Below are 25,756 nucleotides of genomic sequence, written 5' to 3' on the forward strand. Positions count from 1 at the left end.
GACCTTTCATATTTCAAACTATTATCAGGGTTCATATTAGGAAACATGGTAGGAAATTCAGAAACTACAGATAGATGGATTGACATTTTTGACCAGCCTTATGCTTCAAGCATGACCACAGTATTTCCCTAATCATATCCAAGTGCTTTGAGCTTCTTTAACGTAACCACTAAAATGTTAAAAACAAATACACAAAAATGTTGAATATTTTGCAGATTTTTGCATTGGCAGTTGAGCATAATAACCAGTGGCACACTTATAGGTTTATAATACAGCAAGGATGACTCACTGACAATCACAATAGATGATTTGCATATTTAAGAAACTTATAGGTTTAATATAAATGATGCCTGCATCCATAAGCAGGTAAATCCACCAAATTTTACTTTCTTAAACTGATTTCCACCCAGGAACATGAATTATAAAGGGTAGCAAGCTGAAAGCTGTTTACTCAACATTAGGCTTAGTTTTCATACAGAACAATATCAAGTATAAAAGCATAAAACAGTGAGTGAACATAATAGTTTTATTGAATAGACCACACACAGCACTAAAGCATAGACATTGGATCAGCACATGACTCTAGTCTGGTTAATCATAAACATGTTTGGCCAAACAGCTCTTGTTTATCACATCCAGTTGACTGAAAAGCTTTACTGGCAAGATGGCAGGTCAATCACACCATCACGACACAACTGACGCATTGCCACTGTGCGGACAGGTCTTCCTCTGGCACACATGAACTCCATTACATCACCATGGATTGAATACTTCTTATTGTCATAACTATATCTGAATCTAATATTACGGTTGTTCATGGTTTCGCTATCCACAGTGCAGGGTTCTGCAAAAGATAACAGATACAAAGCATTTCCTTGATGTCAGGAATGACTGCACAGCACACTACATATATAATTATTGCTAGTCTCCGCTTAAAACAATATATTTAATAATGAAATCAATAAAAAAAAGTCAATGCACAGTTTACATGTAACTTAAACATGATTTAAAGATAGTCACTCACACCAAATCATGTACACTTCTACTTAGGTCAAACACTGAGATAGTGGTCAGCTTACTGTTATTCTATTTCCCTGAGCTTGACCTTAAACTACCTTAAGCAGCAGTGTAGGCTACCTGTTGTTTTCTGCATCATGACTGGATTTGGCCACTGCCTCTGCGAGATATTGGTTCATTAAAGTTGACATTTTTTAATTAAATATTGCAGATGGGGAAAAATCACTAAGTAGATTTATACTTAGCTAAGGCTAGCCGTGGCTATTTCCCCAGCTATTTTTCACTTGATAGACCAGTTGTCTGTCTTTCTGTGTTGATTTTACATGTTGTCTCACGGAAATTATCCATTTCTCTGACTTGTTTTTGTAAGGTAACACAGCTGCTGAAAAGTCAGTGAAGTTTATTTAATGCGTTTGGCTTTGCAGAGATGTTGCCTCTTTCTTATTCTTTAGTGTTTCTCTACTTTTATGATGAAATGTCTAGTGACTGCAATGTGTAATGGCACTGTGTAAGTAACATGTTAACATTAATCTTGCAAACACCAGAATCCAAAATGAGTGTTATCTATGGAAAACCCTCACAGAATGCAAAGTGGATTAAAACTTACTGAGGCATCTCATCTGTCCAGTCCATTCACCATTGTTGCATGTTCGGTAGGGGGAACCATCCATAATGTGGTAATTCTGGCAGGTGTATTCAACCCAATCATTGTTTCTGTACTGGTTCCGTTGAGATTCCTTGAGGTCTCCATTGTCAAGAGGTGGTGGTCTCCCACAATCAAAATGAGCTGAAAGAATGTGGGCATAGACAGAGAGTACAAGTTTATCCATTATCAGTCGCTGTCGATCGGATCAATAAAGTAAGGGGAGCAGAGCTCGACCCCATCCCCTAAAAATTAATCTATACAGTACTAATTTATATATATATATATATAAATATTATTATTATATATATATATTTATTTATATTGTTGCGAGAAACATAATCACTGCCTGGATCATGTTCATCTTAATGCTGCCATTTCCTAAACATATATCAATAAAGTTTATTCGTGCTTTAATTGTAAAGAGCAGATATTGTATTGCAATATCCAGCTGTGGTTTGGTTGATCTGACAACATTCCAGTTTCACAGTGATCTGCGTGAATTGTCATACATTTATTCTTATCCGCATGAAATATGCAAACACAAGTTGTATGTTAATGGCAGGTGAAAATGTGATCTAAGTCACAGTTGTTTTTATGAAACCTCAAACACACATATAAAAGATTATAACATAGAAAAAAACTCTAAGCACAAAGATAACATGCATCAAATTTGCATCTTCTCACAAATAAAATCAGTAAAACAGCATGAACCCGTTGAATGCAGGGTAAACAGCCAATCAAACCCTCTGAGATGGCAAAGCACGGCCTCTTACTCATCATTTCCGCAAATAAGTAGCAAGAGGACACAAAAAATTTGACTTACCTCCACATGTTGGAAAAGGATGACTCCACTGTCCATTTGCTAAACATTCAACTTCTGTTTCCCCCTGAAGAGTCTGACCACGCAGGGGGCAATAAAAGCTTAACTTTTGTCCTTTTGTTAGTTGATCACCTACTACATGCATGCTGAGGCGTACGTTGGGTGGTAAGTCTTTGACTTCACAGCTTTCTGTTTTGAAGAAGAGAATCTGTTTTAACAATAGCTTTATCGTATAGACACTTGGAAGCTGGACTTGAGTTTTTGGGTTTCATGAAATCAAATATACGTCCAAAATCTTTGTAAGATGATATGGAAGATATTTTTGCATACAGAGGTACTTTCTTTTCATTAATTAGGCTATTATCAATATTTGATATCAACAATGGATCACATGACTGCGTGTATGTGAAAAGGTACATGATGATAAACCCACAGAGAATTATTTTGGTTCAGTGTCACATTTCTCATGGTGTTGTTTTGGCTGCAGCTGTGTCAAGCAAGAAAGCAATAAAAACCCACCTGCCCAGCACCAAACAGCAGACGGACACAATTAGAGACTAGCTGGAGAACACAGTGAAGCCTTTAGCAGTTATACTCCTATTTCATTGAGGAGTTGGTGGAAACCAAAAAGTAGAGCTAAGAGAGAATGAGTATTGGAGTTTAATTTGCCAGAGGGCCAGAAACGCAGCTACAAATGACTGCTAATGTTGCTCCATATCTGCTGCGTGTGTAAATGTACAACTCTTTGGTAAGACGGTTGTTACATCGATTTTAGAGATGGCAAACAGTGTCAGTGTTGATTTAACAGCATGTTTCCGCCAGTCAATAGGTGCGTTTCCATTAACTTGCTTTACGTGGCATTTAGCGTCGCAAACTTGGAAGCATGTGAATTTTGAAAAAACTCTAATGTTGCAAAAAAATTAATACCTTTGCATGAGGTGTTTTTTAGACTTTTTGACAAAGAAATATTTCACAAAATTTAAATGGAAACACTGGTGCTGCCTGCTGTATCATGTCTAAGGGTTGATACGCAAGAGGAGAAAACCCGCCTGTATTTGCATAACATCACTCAGTGGAAACACAGACCATTCGCAATTGTGTTTTCTAAAGGAAAGAAGAAAAAAAAAAGCTAATAACCCAGCTAATAAGAAAAGGTTCAGTTATTGGTATATATACAGATTCTTGAGGGGAAAGGGCCAATATGCTAAAAATGCCTTTAATAATCAACTTCAGCTTTGATTTGTTTTCCTAAAAATTTGAGTAAACACAAATATGCAAATACCAGCGTGGGTAAAATCAATGGAAATAGTATTACCCTCCAATGAAAGTGAACTTACCAACGCAAGTTGGAAAGGGGGCATTCCACTCCCCGTTTTGTAAACACACAATTTCTTCAGACCCTTCCAGTTTGTACCCATTGTCGCAGTGAAATTTTAATGTATGTCCATGCTTCACTGTTTCTGGTAAATCAGCTGCACTGACATGAGGGAGCACTTTGCCAACTTTACAAGTGATGTCTGAAAAGAATAAAACAGATATTATCAAATTAAAACATTATGTGAGGGGTTTATGTCACCATTATGATTTATGCTGTCATTACATAGTGTGATAGAGATGATATAGTATAACAATATGCTCAAATATTTTTTAAAAATCACATAATTATTGTGTACAGCATTGTTTTTTTTATCTTTAAGGGTTTACCTTCACAAGAGGGGAATGGGTTATCCCACTGTCCATCTATCCCACATGTCAGCTTTGGACTGCCATTCAAATATTTCCCAGGGCGGTCACAGCTGAATGTGAGGATGTAGCTAGGATATATGGACCCTTCGTATTTTAGTAAAACGTTCATTGTAATATCTTCATCTGCGGGTGGGGGGTCACACCTCGAAGCTGAGTAAACACAGTCACTCAGATCACTGCGGGAGAAAAGGCTGAGCAAGGCAATAATTTGATGTGTGAATAAAGGTCTTTTGTCAGACAAAATGCCGATGTGGGGTTTTAATAGACAGAACAACCTCCCCACAGTGTTGCAAAGCGGGAATGGTCCCTTGTTGCACAAGTCTGTTTTCATGTGTATTGGTAATCATGAGAGGCAAATTACAAACTGCTGGAGTTGGGGACAAAATATGGCACCAAAGTTGCTGAGTTAATCCAAAATTAAAGATTGTAAAAGCAAATTGATTTAAAATACAGATTATATTATCGGATTTCTCAGCGCAGTAATCTGTAGCTTCCACGTGCCATTAGCAACACACAAAATGACATTTGGAGGTTTCTTGTAGAAATGCACCTGAGGAGTCGAAGTTAACTTTTAACCCAAAGTTATTATGTTCACAGACTTGTAACTTTCTTTCTTTTAAAGCAGTTGTTAATCTTTTGTACCAGGAGATTTTCTTTTACTTCCAGGAACCAGGGGTGCCTAAAACAGCTCCTCCCACTTCACAACTCTTATTAACTGAGCTGAAGAGCAGGAACTATATTTCCCTGCCCCCACATGTACCCCAAATATCAAAGTTCTCGTGGGTATTATTTTTTCTTGTACTACTACAGGTATGGTTAGGTAGATATGGGTCCTAAAGCAGAAGGAAGTTTTTTGAAGATCATAAAATTGCATGTTATAGTGATGTGTGTGTAAAATATGGATACTTCTTATATGTGTAATATAGCTGAAACAGTCTGGAGTCAAATTGACCCCAAAGAACACCGATCTGTAGAAACGTGTACAGGACATTGAAAAAATATTATCATGTTAATTTTATCTTTACCCAGCTGTCCCCATTAAATTAGGAGAAAAAAATGATGTCAACAATTTATTTAGATATGTTGAACATTGAATGGGGTCAAATTGACTCCAAAGACAATTGGAGGGTTAAAGTTGACAGTAATTGACAGACCTTTGAACAAAATTGTTGCTCTGCTGTTACTATGACTTACGAACACATATCGGCACATCATGGGACCATGAGCCAAGCAAACAATTGCGGGTGTCAACCTTACTGATCATGTTGTACCTGCAATGAAATGCCAGATTACAAAACTGTCAAACAGGAAAAAAAACTGCCATGTCAATTGATATTTTGTTTTGTATTCCCACCCACACACCACTATAAAATAATCATACTGTCTATGAATTTATAAATAAGTCTTGATCCACATACCCTTCATCACAGTAGTATTTGATAACTGTTCCAAAAAGAAAATCACGTGTACCACCGACAATTTGAAAATAGCCATTGGGAATTTCATCAGGACGTTCACATTGTTGTACTGGAAAACAAGACAAAAGATTATTCATTAACCAAACAGTTTCCAAAAAAGGTTTTTATCAGGTTTTTGTTGAAAGCAAGTGAAAGTGACTTGACTTTGTTCATTCTTTGTTCATTTGATGATAACACTATTATGTGCAGCATCCATTTTATTGGTTGGTGGCACTGAAGAGGCAGTTTTATGTTTAGTTACTAGACTTTGTTGTCAGCAACATAATGCAGCTTTTTTCCCCAGCTCTAAGTAACATAATCTGAATAATCGCAGTCACTTTTGCAGTTAATTTGGGGAAAGTGATTATTTCAGATATTTCGTTAGCATGCACACTTTAATTATCATCTCTTAAGAATGGACAATTAATTGTATACAATTACAATTGTGTCAATATTCTGTCAAACTACTCTGGGACTTCCTGGGACTCATCCTCAACCTCCATTCTAACTGTAGCCTCACTAACCTAAAGCTTAATTGTACTTTTAACCAAAAACTGCAGTAAAGTAAGAGTCCCTGCAATGTCACGGAGCTGACAACTTACAGAGGGCGGATGAAAATCTGAGTCCTACACATACCATGCATACTGTATAATACAAAAATGCATGTATAGTAATTTTTATATTGTGTAATAGAATTTTTGTTGAGTGTTTGTTAAATATTTGCTGCAGGAATTGAAGTGATTCATTTTTTAAATTATTATCATTATTATTAGTGCCACGGGTGCTCAGCTCCGAGGCACTCCTCTCAGCTATCCTAGCTGTAGAGGAGGAAACTGTGAGCACTCAAAGGAGGAGAGGAAATCACTTTTTCTTCAAAGTTAGAGTGACAGCGTCAGTTGGCTAGAGTGCGTGAAGCAGTAAAAAATAACCTCTATTTTTATTTTTAACTCGAGCTCAGGGCCAAACCGTAAAATGGAGACAAATAATTATTTCTGAAAATGTAGACATAGTGGTTGGGATTCATAAAATGTAACTTTGACAGGCAGGGTCTGCACAAAATTTAAACGGGGGTGCCGAGTCCGGCAGCAATACCTGTCTCACTCTCATTGACACCTAATGTAATCGTCTTTTTTTTTCAAAAGAATCTCACTCTGTATTTGCACTGAGCTTACTCACTCATTATAAGGAATATCTGAATAAAATAGAGACTGTAAGAAACTTCTGGCTTCAGTGTCTGTCACGGTGTTTTCGGTTTTTGAAAAGAAGTAATGGTTTTCTCATAATTTGCAATTGTTTGAAGCCATGTAGAAGCCAAATTCTGGGCAGATTTTCACATTGCCACGGCAACGGCAGCTCCTGACCTGACCTCTGACAGCCAAGGGCTGCGTGATGTCATCGCTACAGTGACACAGAGAAGATTTTTTACCCTAACCCTAACCCTATCCCGACAGTAGCCCCCGTGGCACTCAAAATGTCCCTGGAATTTTTACAATTCAATGCTTTCACCTTGAAGTTTTGTTGCTCCAGTTTGGCAATTTGGTTTCTTTTTATGTCAAAGGCTATTTTCTTTTTTTTTCTGTTAATGCACTTTCCCTTCCCTGTAAAACAGTGCTGGGTTATTAAAATTTGTGAGATTTTGCAGGCCATGTTACTGAGAGAGACCACTGACAGAATATTTTGATAGATGAAACATAGTTTTAAAGGCTGAAGCCAACACACAGTTCAATAACTTATAAAACCCATATAAATAGGTCTGAGGTTCTGAATAAAATTACTGAATAAAACCACCAAATAAAGCTTTTGTAATGTTCTCCTCTTTATTTAATATGCCAAAGCTTTATAATATTAGTTCACTTTTTACACAGATGACTGTTAAACTCATTCAATGTTACCTAGTTATACATATCAAGAACATATATGTATGAATAATGCATGAGGCAAATTAAGTTTTCTTTCTCTGTGTTCTGACCAAACAACCAAAGCAAAAAGGCCATAGAAATTTTTTTTCTTTTTTTTCCACTGAGACTTCTTTTGACCTTGAGGAAAATCTGCATCACTGCTCCAGAGTGGGAGCAGTGGGAGAGGATTTCTGTTTTCAGTATCACATATAATGGGTGTAATTCATACATCCAGTTCTACGTAACTTTCTTATTAAACTGAACAAATATATATAGCAAATATAAAGGATATGTGCCTTTGTCTTGTATGATACATGTTTTCTTTTTTCAAGTTTTGTTACCCATGGTGTTATATTTACCCATATGCTGTACTTCAAGTGTCAGAGTGAGGTAAGCACTTTTATTTAGTTTTCTTAACCTAAAATGTCCTATTTCCTCTTTCATTCTGATCTGAAGTTTTATATCAATATATATATATACAGTATTACATTATGTTTTATATAGGACTATTACATAGGATATTTCTGATTAAACAAAATGCCCATCATTTCCCTTTTCCTGGGTAATTTTGATGCAGTTTAGAAACTTTTACAGTTATTCAATCCACACTTTCCTACCCACAGTGCATCTGAATAGTAGCAGTTTTAATTAGCAATTTCTTATTATATGCCGATGTAATCTTGTGGCTCATATAATATTTGAGGTGATTTAACTTTGTACTAGCTGTTTTGAAAATGTCCCAAAGCTGAAGCTGAATTGTTTTTGGCTCATTTTTAAAATGCATTTTTACACAGTGGAAAATGCAGATTTTGTTCCCTATTATTTTTTACAGTGTAGTTACCCACCACAGAGGGATCTCTTTATGGCCAGTATGGTGAGGACAATAATTACAGGGACCAGTAACTCTGTCAAGCGCCAAATTGTTTGTGTTTATGGTATTAGGATAGACTCGAAGCGATCCTAATTAGCAGTGTAGTGTCTCAATCTATTCATTTTCAGTACATCTTTTTTCTGACTCTTAATCTGTAATCTAGACGCTAAAATCAAATACGTATTTTGCCAATTATTCATGTGTTTCAAAGTAGCCTATAAATAAAAAAAAAAAAATTAAAATAATAATAATAATAATAATAACACATTGGATTACAGAGTTTTAAAAATCCTTAAGGCATTATTTCACTGAACACTCTTATTGTCCTCTTAAAGCTTTCTGCGAGTTACTTTGTAAAATGCTTTTGGATGTACGTACGTGTAGGATTACATATAAACTTCTTCTCCTCCCATTGCCCATTGACGCAAGTAATTCTGCCGACTCCCTCCATTGTATAATGATCACGGCATTGATAAGTTACTTTAGAGCCAGACGTGTATTCCGTCTGATCTGAAATGTCAGCAACAGCATGTGCAACTTCAGGTGGGTTACGGCAGGGACCGCCATTAGCTGAAAGAGATAAAAACACTTGAGTATTAGGTTATACCTTGTAATCTCTCTATCAATGCCTACATCTACACCTACACCATTTTCCCCTGACATGCGTAAAGCGATTATCTGAGCGGTGTATCCTTCCTTACAAATAACCTGGAGGCTTTCACTGAGCCTATATTTGTTACGCTGAGATGTCACTTTCCTATTTGGAATTACAGGAAGTTTTCCACACTTGCCCTTTTCTAGAGTTGATACAATAACAATTTGTGTATATCGTGTTAACACATAATATTATCAATACATACGCAAACATTCTCCATTCAAAGTTATCCTGCATCATAGCTGCCACTTTTTAAAAAAAAAAAAAATCAAATTTGAATGAAATTGAACTAATTGAACTCGCTCATATAACATCTGAAGCAATTTCAAATGCTTTTGGATGTACGTACGTGTAGGATTACATATAAACTTCTTCTCCTCCCATTGCCCATTGACGCAAGTAATTCTGCCGACTCCCTCCATTGTATAATGATCACGGCATTGATAAGTTACTTTAGAGCCAGACGTGTATTCCGTCTGATCTGAAATGTCAGCAACAGCATGTGCAACTTCAGGTGGGTTACGGCAGGGACCGCCATTAGCTGAAAGAGATAAAAACACTTGAGTATTAGGTTATACCTTGTAATCTCTCTATCAATGCCTACATCTACACCTACACCATTTTCCCCTGACATGCGTAAAGCGATTATCTGAGCGGTGTATCCTTCCTTACAAATAACCTGGAGGCTTTCACTGAGCCTATATTTGTTACGCTGAGATGTCACTTTCCTATTTGGAATTACAGGAAGTTTTCCACACTTGCCCTTTTCTAGAGTTGATACAATAACAATTTGTGTATATCGTGTTAACACATAATATTATCAATACATACGCAAACATTCTCCATTCAAAGTTATCCTGCATCATAGCTGCCACTTTTTAAAAAAAAAAAAAATCAAATTTGAATGAAATTGAACTAATTGAACTCGCTCATATAACATCTGAAGCAATTTCAAATGCTTTTGGATGTAAGTACCTGTAGGACTACATGTAAACTTCTCCTCCTCCCATTGCCCATTGATGCAAGTAATTCTGCCGACTCCCTCCATTATATAATGATCACGGCATTGATAAGTTACTTTAGAGCCAGACGTGTATTCCGTCTGATCTGAAGTTTCAGCAACAGCATGTGCAACTTCAGGTGGGTTACGGCAGGGACCGCCATTAGCTGAAAGAGATAAAAACACTTGAGTATTAGGTTATACCTTGTAATCTCTCTATCAATGCCTACATCTACACCTACACCATTTTCCCCTGACATGCGTAAAGTGATTATCTGAGCGGTGTATCCTTCCTTACAAATAACCTGGAGGCTTTCACTGAGCCTATATTTGTTACGCTGAGATGTCACTTCCCTATTAGGAATTACAGGAAGTTTTCCACACTTGCCTTTTTCTAGAGTTGAAACAATAACAATTTGTGTATATCGTGTTAACACATAATATTAGCAATACATACACAAACATTCTCCATTCAAAGTTATCCTGCATCATGGCTGCCAATTAAAAAAAAAAAAAAAAATCAAGTTTGAATGAAATTGAACTAATTGAACTCTCTCATATGTAGCGTACATACGTGGCCTGGCATCAGTCACAAGCCATTAAGGAAGTTCATTATAAGGACATGCAGAGTTACGGACCCACAATTGACACTTTGCGACTCTTTCCACCATCAAACTATCAGATTGATAAGAAACAGAGACAAAGGACCCCTCTTCCACAAACAGACCATGCTGTTAGCATGGCCGAACAACACAGAACCAGACCAAAGGTCAAAGGGTCAGCTCCAGAGGATCAACCAATGGACACCAGACAACTGGAGAATATAGGCAAAATCTCCAGTTTGTAACAATAAGACTTTGTCTAAAGATATTTGATTGTTTCTTGTATAGGACAAGTAACAACAAAAGGACTGATTAACACTAAGGTGTGAATCCTGGCCTGTCTGTGCCATGCTTGAACACACACACACACACACACACACACACACACACACAAACACACACACACACACCAACCTCTCTTCCTTTGCCCCTCTCTAGATAAGAGTCATAAACTACAACCCACTTTCCAATCCTGGGTAGTGACCAGCAGAACACTCTTCACAGACGCAGATCTAAGGATGAATGTAAAATTAAATATCTAGCTGTTCTATAACTCATGAGATTTTCCTATGCAATAGTTTAACCCCAAACTTCTGTCCCATAGAATGTTTGAAATGTAACATGTAGATTTTAAGACGATGTCCTTCATGTGACCGTACTGTCAGCATCCTTCACACAAGGTAACACACACTACATGACATCCAGAATGTGCATATTATTATTATTACAGTTGAAGAACTGCTGTGTAATCCAAATTTATAAAGTATTAGCTTTGGGAAATGTTTATATTGTTGTTTGATCAATTAACCACTTGTATCATAATTAATTCCAGGTTTGAAGGATGTAATATGAAATCAACACTCCTATTACTCCTCTCTGCTATTATTAGTGCAAGTAGTTTTATGTTGTTTCATTTAATGTTTTGTGGTCATGGTGGAAGACGGATGTGTGAGTTTATAAGTAAACTCTAGATTTAAATTATTCTAAAAGTTCAGTGGAAAATTACTCTCTTCTCCAAGTGGAAGCACAGGGGAAGACGGGTGACGCCCCTGAAACATGCGCCAGCCCCCAGGGGATAAAACAGTCGTGAACAATTCACACATAGCCCACTCTAAGCCTATTCTAAGCCAAAAGCCTAAGCCAATTCCAGGCCTAAGCCTAAATCAGGTCAGAAGCCCCGAAAATCTGTTCAGAATCCAGAAACCAGAAGACAAACCAGAGGACAAGAAGATGCGCGAAGTGAGAAACGATGCAGAAACTAGAAGCTGAGATCTTTGCTCAAAGCTCAGAGTCCCGGCTAAAAGCCCGGCTCTGTAGCCATGGAAACTCTTAGCTCTAAGCTGCTAGCCACAAACTCATGGCTCTTAGTCATTTTTGCACTTTTCGCGTCTTTTATTTTTCTTTGCCACAAGCTACAAGTAACATGATTTTTGTCTACATGCGCAATCTTTTATTTTTATAAGCCAAGTCAAGACCAACTGAACCAAAGCAACAGAAGTGCCTCAGAGTAATTTTGTAACTTTTAATCATCATCAAGTTTTCCTTTTTGAAGATTTTGACAACTTTAGAGTCATCTGGTCAACGCCAACCTCCTCTAAAATTACCCAACCAAAGTGAAAAGCATAAGAGTTTATTTCGCATCAACCCGCAAGAGACACCAGCAGATAAAATCTGCACGACCGCCTGCAGAGAAGCCGAGCAGAAATCAGGAGAGCCCGAGACAGAAAGTCTCCTGGCAAACTCCACCAGAGCTGAACCGCTGAGACACCGGCAGAATCCGCCATCGTTATAACGGGACACGGCCTTCAGGAGAATCCACCTAGACCCCGCGTCTCCGGGGTTACCACAGCAACCACACCTGGGTTCCAGCCGAGGGTCTCCAGCTACAGCGCAACTCACAGTAGGCCGATCTTAACACTCTGCTCATGACTGGGTTGATGTCGAAAGATAGCAATATTTAATCATCAAACCTAATTCGTAAATGTAGTGTCATTAGCTGTATAGCCATAGTGTATAGCCATAACATATTCTCTCCCACCATTGCCAACTCATCACACTGCTCATTCATTATATTATTTTCATCTTTATGATTATTACACCTTGCATTTACTCTGTAGATAGTAGTTTAGTTAATAAACTTTCCTTTATTTACACCCAGTTGTTGTCCAGTTGTATTCTTTTGACGTAGAGACTGGAGATCCATTGAATCGAGAAGTCATGGCTTCCGATATGAGATTGATAAATTTGGCAATGAAGTAATTCATTGTTGTCCTCCTAGAGGACTGGTGCCCCATTTCAACAAGAGTAAATCCTTAAATATGGCTTAACGCTACACATATAACATCTGAAGCAATTTCAAATGCTTTTGGATGTAAGTACCTGTAGGACTACATGTAAACTTCTCCTCCTCCCATTGCCCATTGATGCAAGTAATTCTGCCGACTCCCTCCATTGTATAATGATCACGGCATTGATAAGTTACTTTAGAGCCAGACGTGTATTCCGTCTGATCTGAAGTGTCAGCAACAGCATGTGCAACTTCAGGTGGGTTACGGCAGGGACCGCCATTAGCTGAAAGAGATAAAAACACTTGAGTATTAGGTTATACCTCATAATGTCTCTATCAATGCCTACATCTACACCTACACCATTTTCCCCTGACATGCGTAAAGCGATTATCTGAGCGGTGTATCCTTCCTTACAAATAATCTGGAGGCTTTCACTGAGCCTATATTTGTTACGCTGAGATGTCACTTCCCTATTAGGAATTACAGGAAGCTTTCCACACTTGCCTTTTTCCGGAGCTGATACAATAACAATTTGTGTATATTGTGTTAACACATAATATTAGCAATACATACACAAACATTCTCCATTCAAAGTTATCCTGCATCATGGCTGCCAATTTTAAAAAAAAAAAATCAAGTTTGAATGAAATTGAACTAATTGAACTCTCTCATATAACATCTGAAGCAATTTCAAATGCTTTTGGATGTACGTACGTGTGCACGTAAAGTTCCTCTCCTCCCATGTCCCATTGATGCATGTAACTGTGGCGACTCCCTTGATTGTATATTGATCACGGCATTGATAAGTTGCTTCAGAGCCAGACGTGTATTCCTTCTGACGCGAAGTCACAACAACAGCATTAGTGACTTTAGGCGGGGGAACACAGTGACTGAGAATAGCTGGAAGAGATGAAAACATATTCAGTACTAGGTTATACCTCATAACCTTTATAAATGCCTACATCTGATAAAATAAGAATGAGGATGACTCACGTTGACAGATTTTTTCGAGTGATGTTTCACTGTCATTCCATTTTCCCTGATGACACGTTAAGCGAACAAACTGAGCGACGTATCCTTCCTTACAATTAATTGTGACACTTTCACCGTGCGTATAATTATTACGTTGAGATTCCACTTCCATATGAGGAATCACAGGAAGTTCTCCACATGCGCTTTTCTCTAGAATTGATATAGTAACAAACAATTAGGCTGGAATATTACTAAATAATATTAGCAACATAAACAAAATCTCTTCATTCAAAATGATCCTTTGTCAGGGCTGCCACTCTTTCAAAAATCAAGTGTGAATAAAATTGATCTAACATATAATTCATCCATGTAGCCTGGTCCAAAATGTGCTGTGGCAGGGGTCATATCAGATTTTGCTTTGTATCAGGAATGGGGCAAGATGAATCGGCTGCCAATGTACAGCCAGTTTGTGATAGTGTGTGGGATTGATCTCTCCTTTAAGAAATACTGATTGTTAATATCCTTGTATTTAAAAAGGCAAAACACTAAACTGGCCCGAATATAAGACAATGTTTTTATACTGGAAATCAGGTTTGAAAAAGTGAGGGTCATCTTGCGTTTGAGGACTAGACAATATGTTCATAATATAAGATATTCTTGTTGAGTGGAGAGAGTACTCGTGTAGCACGGTCTTCTACAGAGACTGTTGGATTATGGGTTGTTTTGTAGCCTTAATGTAACATGTTTTGCTGCCATGGAGGAAATAAATTCATGACGAGCGTCTCCTGACAACTTTACTGCAGAAATGAACCAGGGAGAAAATCTGTCAAACAGCCAAAATTTACAGCTGTTACAGATTATGAGTCCTAAAAGACAGCTGAATCACTTTGACTGCGTCCAAGAGCCTGACAGGAGAGAGAGCGATGAGTCGTGATTGAAGCCATGGGGGTGGGGTGGGCCAATATATTACAACTTACAGAGAAAGAGGGACACTGATTGCAGTGGATGCAATGAAACACATTTTTACTCATTTTTTCTTGTCTTTCAGGTGTTTGTATAGTCACTCTAATACCTGAAACTCTTCACTGATTCCAAAACATCATTTCATCTTCTAAATAAAAAAGTTAATATTCTACATTAACAAGCCACAGTGGTCAATTTGCTTTATGCTGGTTATAACTGGACCTGTAAGGAATTAAATATTCATTACCGATACACTGTGCAAGAGCCTCCGTGCTGCCACATTTGGCTTCACCCCACCAGGGTTTAGTCACAAGCTTATAACCTTCCTCACAGGTGTAGTACAGTGTCTCATTGTATGGGCCAACTATAAATCCATGTTGAACGTCAGGTTTTTGACATTCTGTATGAACTAAAAACAGAAAAAAAGTTACATCCAGAGAGCATCAATTAAAAGATGGAACAACATATTCTTAGCCATGCAAGTGGTAAAGCAAATATTTCACATTTGTGATGCTCAGGAGAGAAATCATAATGACTTTGTTGAATCCTTGATTTTTCTTTAGCGGGTCAAAGTTTGCATCCACTTTTATGATTCACATTATATTTTCCACAGACATTTACAATTGACATAAGTGGTTTTTAGTGACTTGTATCCGGAGCTATTGGATGGATTAGTATGAAAGTTGATCCACACATTCATGTCCTCCCAAAGGATGATTTGTAATCAGTTTGTTGAACCCGTAACATTTAATCTTAGTACACTGTGGCTGTAACTTTTGTTCTCATTGCTGGTAATGCATTGTTGTTGTTAAGTTTTGTAAAACAGACGCACACCTACATTCCATACTGTGAAAAGTAGTTTGACACAGTTTTACAATTGATTTCTGATTTCCTGCATCCCCTGACTAGTTCTTTATCTACTGTATTTCAGGACTGGAGTTTCCTTTCAGGTGTGTAAGATCGCACATATTTTGAAACTAATTCATGGTACTACTCCTTGTCTGATCTTATATCCTGCAGTCCTCCAGAATGAGCACATGAATACAGAACATGTACCAATCCTTTAAGAATATAAACCTGTACAACCTGTAGAAATGTAAAATGCAAGGCACCTTTTTTCCAGACTAATTGTAAAGATGGAAATGAGGCATTGATCTGTTGTCCCCCAGTGTCACTTATTAATGAATCAGTTTGAAATGATGCAAGAGAAGAATAATAAAATAATAAGATGCATGCAGCAACAGGTAACAGATGCTTGCGAACCTCACACATTTCACTGTATCATTGCTGTTCTTTAGAAAAACACTTTTTCCTCCAACATCCCAGTTTATTTGTGTTTTTACTCGTAGTGATTTATTTCTCAATAATCTGAAGTAAGTGAAACTGTTTTGGAAGTCATTAAGCCTCACAGGTTTGGGCAAGCCAAAGTTAAACATCTGTCATTGTGGGGTAAGCATGAACAACAACACTTGTATTATTGTAGTTTCTTACCTCTACAATCTTCAGACCCTTCCCAACCATTTTGTCCACAGGTTAGAGAAAAACGTCCATCATGATGATTCTTGCAGACATACTGAACCCGCTCATTGTACTTGTACACTGACTTAGCTGTTCCTTCAATGTCTGCGTTCTGGAAATATTTCCTATAGCATGTTATCTCTGCAAAAGAGAAATGTAGAGACGGTTACTGGCAAGTGGACGCTGCATTTGGTTTTCACATAAGAGTTGATAAATCAGATTCAGATAGTTTATGCTGCCGACATCCCTGGCCCGGCATCAGCCAAGTTCATACTAAAGACATGTAGAGTTATGGCCCCAAAAATGTCACCCTTCTCACTCTTCCTACACACACACACACACACACACACACACACACACACACACACACACACACAATATTTTGTACAACTTTTTAATCATTATTATCACAGTTTTATTTTGAAGATTTCTCTTCTAAAGATATCTAGGAAATGATTACCTTTATTTTACATCAACCCGAAAGACACGTAGGCAGAGAACTCGATTCAGTATATATTTAAATATATATATGTAAACAGTATATGTACATACATATATGTATACTCACTCTGTCAACCCTCTGAACCAGGAGTATGATCAATTATGATTCAACAAGGTCCTCTTAGACAAAATTTCTTCAAACATGAACGTTGGTGTAGCTTTACTTACCATTTTTCTTCGTAAGCGTTAACTTCAACATTTAACCAACAGTTTTGACTATTTCTTTAATAAACGATTTCAACACGTTTTAACAAAATGGTGTTTGTCCTTTAACTGTGTCTGAAGTAAGTGAAACTGTTTTACAATGTTTGGAATTGACTGGAAGTCATTAAGCCTCACAGGTTTGGGCAAGCCAAAGTTAAACATCTGTCATTGTGCATAACCATAAACAACAATAGGAGAAAAAACTGTGTTTGTCCTTGTATTATTGTAGTTTCTTACCTCTACAATCTTCAGACCCTCCCCAACCATTTTGTCCACAGGTTAGAGAAAAACTTCCCTCACGACCATCCTTGCAATTATAATGAACCCGATCACCGTACGTGTATACCTGCCGAGGTCTTCCCTCAATGTCTGCATATGGGATATCTTTTCTTCTGCATGTTACCTCTGGACAAAATAAATGTAGAGACTGGTTACTGGCAAGTGGAAGCTGCATTTGGTTTTCACATAAGAAGAACTTGTTCTTGCATTTTCCACCTCAGTACAAACAGGAAAATACAGTTACAATGATTACTTTTAATAATTTTATTTGTATGTATTGCAAATCAACTCTCAATCCTCTGCCCAGACATGGCTCTATAGACTGTGTTGATTGGGGGGGGGGGGGGGGGGGGGGGGGGACTGTAAGCTATAACATGCACTGTTTTATGTTACCTGAAATTAAAGTCATAGGCTCTAATAATACATAAGCCCATAATGTATTTAATTTGGAATTAATTGGCTGATTTGAGTGCTGTCCTCATTTGGAAACTGATACACCTGGCAGCCTAAAGATGCTATTTATTTTTAGTAGTTTTATCATATGTTATCATTATCACCATAACATGTTTTTCCCCTCCCCTCAGCATTTTAAAAATGTAACACATTTACTCAGAGACATTTTAACTGACTTACTTTGTACTTTTATCTGAGAACATTTTTACACAGTGATTTTACTTCTACTGTAGTAAAATGTCTCTTCAGTAACAGTAGTTAGTGGCTGTTCACGTGCTCACATGCTGATGTCAGGATAGTGTCTCATCTCCAGTCTCTGGAGTTTCTGCTACTGGCAGTTTATTGTCTGAGCACGGTTAACATTGCTGTTTTCTTCATCACAGTGTCTAACCACCTGCTGTACATTTAAACTTACACTAGTTCTGCTCCAGCACTCAGAGCTCTCTGCTCCTTTTAGCACATTAATTCAGCAGTTGTTATGCTACTCAGATGCTAGTTACTTTAGCTTAGCTGTTTGCGCTAGCTTCTCTCTCTCTCTCTCTCTCTCGCCTGGTTTGTCTTGATCCAGCAGATGAACTTGTTCATCAGAGTGTGGTGTTGTTGTAACTTTAATGTAGAGGATTGTGATATTTATTACATCTTCAATGTTTTTGCTGCCTTACCTTCGACACACGGCTCAGCTCGCTAACCGGAGCTTTCTCTAATCTGTGACTGCAGCAACAAGTGAAAAACGCTTGCAAACCTTAGGCACTGCACACATTTTACTTTGTCATTGCTATCTTTGAAAACCACTTTTTGCTCCAATAGAACAGATTATTTGTGGTTTTTACTTGTAGTGATTCATTTCCTAATAATCTGAAATAACAGAAACCCTTTTTTTTTCTTTATACAATGTTTGGAAGTTAAAAAAATACGTAATTGTGGGATAAGCATGAACGATAATAATTTACAAAGGGAAAAAAAAACAGTGTTTGTCCTATTAACTGTATTATGCATTGTAATTTCTTACTTGTACAACCAGGAGACCCGACCCAACCGTTTGGTCTACAGGTTATAGAAAAACGTCCCTTAAAGCCGTCCTTGCAGTCATACTCAACCTGGTCATTGTAATTGTATACTGACTGAACTCTTCCATCAATGTCTGCGTTCTGGAAATGTTTTACTTTGCATGTTACCGCTGGAAAAAAAGAAATGTAGAGACGGTTACTGACAAGTGGAAGCTGCATTTTGTTTTCACATAAGAGTTGGCAAATCAGATTCAGATAGTTTAGTTATACAAAATATTCAGATAATAAAGTAGATAAAACAGGTACAACAGTTACACAGGATATAACACATGTAATTGCATGTAATGTAATTCAAAGCTCTCAGGCCATACATTTTAAATAATTCCTCTGCCACTGATTGTGATTCTAAATTCCATTGCATATTGATTATATGTACATTAGTCTGGAGATTATACAAAAACCTTCTGTCCGATGGACACTGAGAAAGCACTGTAGCCACAAAAAGCCAACTGGGCTCGACTCCAACCTCTTGCCCTTTGCTCCACATCATCCTCTCTCTTCTCTCTCTCTCTCTCTCTCTCTCTCTCTCTCTCTCTCTCTCTCTCTCTCGGAGTGCATGCTGGGAGTATGATTGATGTTTTGGTCACCTTATTGATTCTTTATCTGCAAATGGGCTTTAATTTAACTCATTAATGACAGTTCGCATTGGTTTGGATTTGGTGCTTTTTGTCTTTTTCTGGTAGGTTATTCTTTGATTTTTCCCCTTACTGGCGTAAGGAAAACCCGCAAACACAGAGTAAAGGTCACTGCCGCATTCCCCTGCAGCCTTGAGGACATCATCCTGGCTGTGGGGGAAAAGATTGGGCACAGCTGTGTTAAATCGGCTGCCCGAATGAACAGCGCCCTGGTCATTTTTCTGGACCAGGTGGAGAAGGTGAACCGGGTCATCGAGACAGGACTCACCGTGAATGAAAGTTTAGTAGCCTACATGTGCTACAGCTGTCACAACCAGCCACCAAGGTGGTCCTGTCCAATGTCCCCCTTTCATAACCGATGAGTTTCTCAGTAGAGAGCTTTCCAGACACGGGAAGGTGGTGTCCCCGATCAGAAAGATCCTGTCTGGATTTAGTCTCCCTTACTGAAACACCTAGTGTCCCACCGCAGACTGCTGTATATGATACTGGACAACCAGGATGAGGAGCTCAACCTTCGCTTCCTGGTTAAAGTGGATGATTATGACTATGTGACTTTCGCCACGATATATATGATGAAGTGTTTCGGTAATTCGGTTGCGGAGGTGGGAAGGGAAAGGGACAAAGAAAGGAATGAAAGGTTGTGTGTGAACAAATGAATTACAAAGATGGGATCAGTGAACAGGTGGAAGAGAAGACAGGTGAGGAGGAAATGCAGGCAGTTAGAGAAAAGGAAAGTTGAGAGGTAAAGAAAACAGGAGAGTGGCTGGTTTTAAATAACTTGGTAGCATCCCAGCTGTGGTACCGCTTAACCTGTGTAGACCCCCCCACCCCAGGGCTGTTAACAAATATACAGTGAAAATACAGTGATAATACATTTCTTTTGGGACTACACTGGGTGCCACTGGGGGTGCTGTTTTTAGCCAGAGAGGAGGGGGGACAGGGCCTCTTCCACCTGGCCAGCCAGACTGCCACTTTTAGACTCCAGTTCTTACAGAAGTATCTGACAGGCCCAGCAGATCTGATGTGAAGAGATGTGGCCAGCTGCATCCTTAGGCGTGCCAATAAGCTGGGGTTGGATCATGCTCTGTTTTTAACTGATTCTAAATTTCTAAATTTAACTGGGTTACCTCCATTTTATCAAGGTGTTTTTAAATCATGGGCCCATTTTTACCGTAAAAGGTGTCCCAAAGCCGACTCTCTGCACTGGTTGTTGAGAGAACCACTGATAACAGCTTGTCCGGGTGGCCCAGAGAATCCTGGAGCTCTGGACCTGGAGGCTCCCTGGGAAAGAGAGGAGCCTCCTCATGGACTGTTACCAAAAAAAAAAGACTAAACCTGATCCTGCAGACCCCTTCCCGGAAATATTCCTGAGCCCAGGGTTGGGAGAACTGACCGGCCCCCTACTAAAAATCCCAAACACACAAAAACTGACTCTACACATAGCTGACAAAAAGCCACTATATGAAAATTGTGTGACGAGTATCCACAAGGTCGGACTGAACAACAGACCAGCCACTGTGTGGTCACAGACACTTGAACAGAATGGACCGGGCCCACAGTGGAGGATTTTATACAAGCACCCCCTGAAGAAACAGACTGGTGACTTCCAGTGGAGAACTTTACACGGTGCTGTTGCCTCCAATGCTTTTATTTCTGTTCTTAATCCCACTGCTTTAAAACAAGTTTCCTTTTTTGTGATCAATGTGAGACAGTTTTTCATGTTTTTTCTGAGTGTAAGAGACTCACTGAGCTCTTCTCTCTTTTAACTTTGCTTTTTAGTCTCTTTATCGTTGTTTTTACTGAGAGGGTTTTTATCATGGGAGCTGGCTACAACAAAAGCAACAAAACAAGTGGCAGCTCCTGAACTTCCTCTCAGGAGAAGCAAAGATGGCGATTTATGTTAGCAGGAAAAAGAGAATAGAAAACAGTGAGGGGCAGGAGGCCAAGACAGTGTGGCAGGTCAACCTCGGGCCAGACTCTGGTTACAGTTTAGATTTTATAAACAACTTGAGGGTTTCAAAACATGTTGGTGCTACTTAAACATCATCTGCACAATGTTTTACTTAATAATTTATTTTTAAAATGTGATTTACATTACCACTTTATTCACATATTTGTCATCTCAAACATTCAATTCATTTCAAATAAAGTGTTTTTGTAAAAAAAATAAAAATCTCTCTCTCACTATTGGAATTAACGCAAAAAATAAGTTACTAAGCAAAAAGTAGATAGTGATGAACCTTGTTGTTCAATGCGTTTAACTTCTAAACACACAACTGGTCATTGAACAACAAGACCCCGACAGGTTCATCACTTTTTAGTGTCTCCTGGAAACACCTCTGTTGTGTTGTGAGTATTTGCAGCACATGTGTTGTCAAATTCATGTTGTTGGTGTTTTGTCTTTTTGCGTGTGTTTGATTAAGTTGTAGTGTGTTGAGCTCTCAGGGCCACCGTACTTTAAGTTGTGGTGAAGCATGTTTTTCACATTAAAGATTGAACATGTATCTGTTCTGATGTCTTCAGACCTCTGCAGGGATTTCATCAGCCCAGATGGAGGGCTTTCATATATAAAATCAGCTGTCAATGACACATGAAAATGCAGTACAAACAGAAAAAAACTAAACAGAACAAAACTAAGCAAAAAGAAAAAAATAGTGTGAATGTATTGTTTTGCATTTCCTTACGTTTACATTGTTGTTGTCCACTCCAACCATTTTTTCCACAGGTTAGATAAAAACTTCCTCTATAACCCTCCTTGCAGACATAACTGGCGTGTTCACCGTCCCTGTATGTCTGCTTAGGGTCTTCAACATCTGCATTGTGGAAATCACGTCTGTTGCAAGTAATTTCTGAAAAAGTTATTTAGACAGTTAGATTCAGTATGTCACTATTGCAGTAGAGGTCAGTGGATTTTAGTTTGTGGTGCAGCATTAAAAAAAACTCATTTAGAAAATTTACCAGCAACATCTCCTGACAGAAACAAAGCCATTGTTATTCTGGACAATCTACATCCACAGAACACAACATCTAAATGTCTGCAGTTTTCATTAGAAATTGTGTGAATGAAGTGAAAAAATGGTTATTTGAAGCTTTATTAAATACATTGCTACTTTCTGAATGTGATTAGCAACAGTTGTTTCTGTATTTCTGAGGGAGGAGTGTGTATGGGAGTGAATGGGACATTGCTTTGTAGTTCAGATTTATGGAGTAACAGGCAACATGACACATAAGTTGCAGATTTACTTTTGGTCTCCACTGTCTACAGGGCAGCATTACTTGTATTTCATGTAAAGGCAAAAAACCACTGTTGCAATGAACGCCATAGACTGGGACCAGGACAGATTGAAAATATAATCTTTGTTTCTGGGATTTTATTTTTTTTGGTGGAAAATAAGCTTTAGAGTAAAAACATTGATCCTGTCTGGACCAAAAGCTCCTTCCTCATTTGATATATATGAATAGAAAATTCACATTAATGACAATAACACAAGGTCAACTTCACAATACCTTGACAGAGTGGATTTGGGCTCCACCCATCTCTGGTGCATGTGGCCTCAGTGGCACCATCTGTTCTCTTATAGCCTCCCCTACATGAATAACGTACAGTATCCAGCAACTTTAATCGTGGTTCCCAATTCCTCCAGTCATACAAAGTTGGGTCTCGTGGACGGTTGCATGTGACCTCTAGAATAAGAGAGAGACTTGTTAATCTCAATTAATAGAGATATGACTGGAAATCACCATCAAGTGTTGACGAACCACCAAAAACAATCTCATAATGTGTCTCTGGAGACAGTCTGTTTGAAGCCCACAGAGTTTTGTACCTCTGCATGTTAGTTGGAAACTCCACTCTCCATCATCTTTGCATGTAGCAACTGCTGAGATGTCTTGAGGGCGGGAAATGTAGTACCTGTCTCCACATGTTATTTTTACTCTTTCACCAGGTGGAAACACATTTCTGTAAGGAGGGTCATAACTGGCTCCTCCGGTTGGAAACTGTGGCAGTCTACATGTTATTGCTGCATTTGTTGTGAAATAAAACATATTTTTTGATTATTTCAGCAAGTAAACCACAACCTCAATTCATACAGCAACATTTTGTAAAGGTGATGTAACTAACAAATTTGGATTACTGAGTTTACACTTACGTTCACACACAGGTGTGGGGCTCCACTCTGCTCTTGGACCTGTTCTTGTGCATGTTGGATCTCTGGCCTCAGAGCGCTTATATGTCGGATTGCACTCAAATTCCAAGTATTCATGTTGTTTGTACTCTTGGATATTTCCAAGCACATATCCATTTTCAATCACTGGTACCGGACATGTTACCTCTGTCCAAGAAAAACACACAACCAAAACATTTGTAACAGTAACAGTAACCACTCAGTTTGAAAGGTCCCTGGTTTGAGAGCAGCTGGTGATAAAATAAAAATCCCTGAATAAAGGTACTACTAGAAATATTTTAACGTGATGTTAAAATCTGGTTGGGGTTTCATGAGGGTAGGTTAGGTAAAAATATCTGGGGCACACTGGATATTTTGGGTTTCGGGTCAGTACCTTTAGAAAGGAAGCATTTCACATAATCCCTGATTGTCTGCTTTGGGTCCAAGTTCAACAACTGTGCAGTCTCTAAATAGGTCATCTCTAACTGATTGGTTGTTATGGTGATAAAAAAAAAGTGGTCAGTAGGTAGTTAGTGGTTGATTAATAGTGGCTAATGGTTTTTTATGTGTGTTTCTGTCTTCCCCTTTCCCTCCCTTTTCTTCGTTTCAGCCTGTTGTACCTCTGCATTTTGGAGCTTCATCACTCCATTGTCCATGCTCATTACAATAGATCTGCTGTGACCCATACAGGATTTCATTGCTGGATCTGCAGGTAAATCGAAGCACGTTGCCATAGTTTGCCTCATCTGCGTCACCAATCATCTGAACATTATTGTCTGCTGATATCGCTGGGCATTGCAAGGCTGGAAGGAAAAGCAAGATAGAAAAATTAATTGGATGGGCAAATTTTTTTTTTAATTAATCGACCTTAAGAAATACACACAGACAGTTCCCTCTGTGTGTGATCAAGATCCTTTATTTCAGCTCGTACCTTCACAGACAGGAATGGTACCGTCCCAGCCTTTCTCCATGCAACGACGGGTGTTTCTGCGACTGACCATTTGATAACTGAATCGAGTGCAATGTAGAAAATTAATAATGGAAATGTCTTATGAAGAGAAGCCAAATTGAAACTGCACACCTTGTTATGCAGGGCAAACTACAGGGATACAGTATAATACTAAAAAGCACAGAAATATATAAGAAGAAACAGTATTGGTTTATGATTATAAATATTTCCATACCCTTTGTGACAGGTGTATACAACTTGTGACCCAAAGACAAAATCTTCGCCTTCCAGAATAAAATCTGCAAACTGCGCATCGCCAGGATGACCACATGATTTCCCTTAAGACATATTAATGAGAGAACATTAGTAAATATATTGTGTATATATATTACAGTGACGTACATTGGCCCAAACTGCAGTGATGGCACAAATGGTTCTTCCACTAATAATAATACACTGTATTTTGTTGGATATTGTATCTTATAAGTTCAACAATGATAATACAATAAAATCTGGCCTGCTTCGGTAATGTGCACATATTCAAAAAACAACACTGTGTAAATATAAGTATTTTACCACCCATAATGGCAGAATAAATATTTATTTCCAAACAGTACAATTGATAACTTACGTTGACATATTTTGCCTATGGACTGCCATCGACCCCGCATACATTGCAGTTTGAAAAAGCCAGTGTAACCAACAACGCAGCCCACTCTTACTTCCTCTCCAGGAGGGTAGCTGGACTGCAGACCAACTGTGTTAAAATTTCTGTCATACAGCTCCCCATTTACAAAGTCCTGAAGTGTACAATCTGTGTAAACAAAAATAGATATAAATTTGCTGTCAGAGAATGAATTGAATAATACATATTACATGAAACACTTGGTCTTACCTTCACTGCTCACAGAGGTGAGTGTATGCAGCCACAAAAATAGGACACAGCTTTGGGTTATGTCCATTGTAGCTTCATTACCCTGAACTGCCAAACAGAAGTAGAAACTGGAGTCTGAAACACTATTATACACAGAAGGAGCTGTGGATTTCACAGG

General features: G+C 38.3%; 1 protein-coding gene across 1 annotated transcript; it reads right to left on the reverse strand.

The window, feature by feature from the left end:
- Positions 1-512: 512 nt before the first annotated feature.
- Positions 513-25,756, reverse strand: LOC130170843 (complement factor H-like). Its single transcript, XM_056378510.1, has 26 exons — positions 25,600-25,756; positions 25,336-25,518; positions 24,940-25,042; positions 24,687-24,763; positions 24,376-24,558; positions 23,741-23,923; positions 23,417-23,611; positions 23,100-23,276; positions 22,277-22,441; positions 18,900-19,067; positions 17,396-17,563; positions 16,427-16,594; positions 15,183-15,344; positions 13,994-14,182; positions 13,715-13,900; positions 13,092-13,283; positions 10,086-10,277; positions 9,460-9,651; positions 8,834-9,025; positions 5,648-5,756; positions 5,424-5,500; positions 4,188-4,379; positions 3,821-4,000; positions 2,487-2,672; positions 1,625-1,804; positions 513-844 (listed from the first exon to the last, which is right to left on the reverse strand). The coding sequence occupies exons 1-26, from the start codon at positions 25,664-25,666 to the stop codon at positions 654-656; spliced, it is 4,257 nt and encodes a 1,418-aa protein (XP_056234485.1). The 5' UTR covers positions 25,667-25,756; the 3' UTR covers positions 513-653.

Source organism: Seriola aureovittata, chromosome 6, assembly GCF_021018895.1.
Source record: "Seriola aureovittata isolate HTS-2021-v1 ecotype China chromosome 6, ASM2101889v1, whole genome shotgun sequence".
NCBI lineage: Eukaryota > Metazoa > Chordata > Actinopteri > Carangiformes > Carangidae > Seriola > Seriola aureovittata.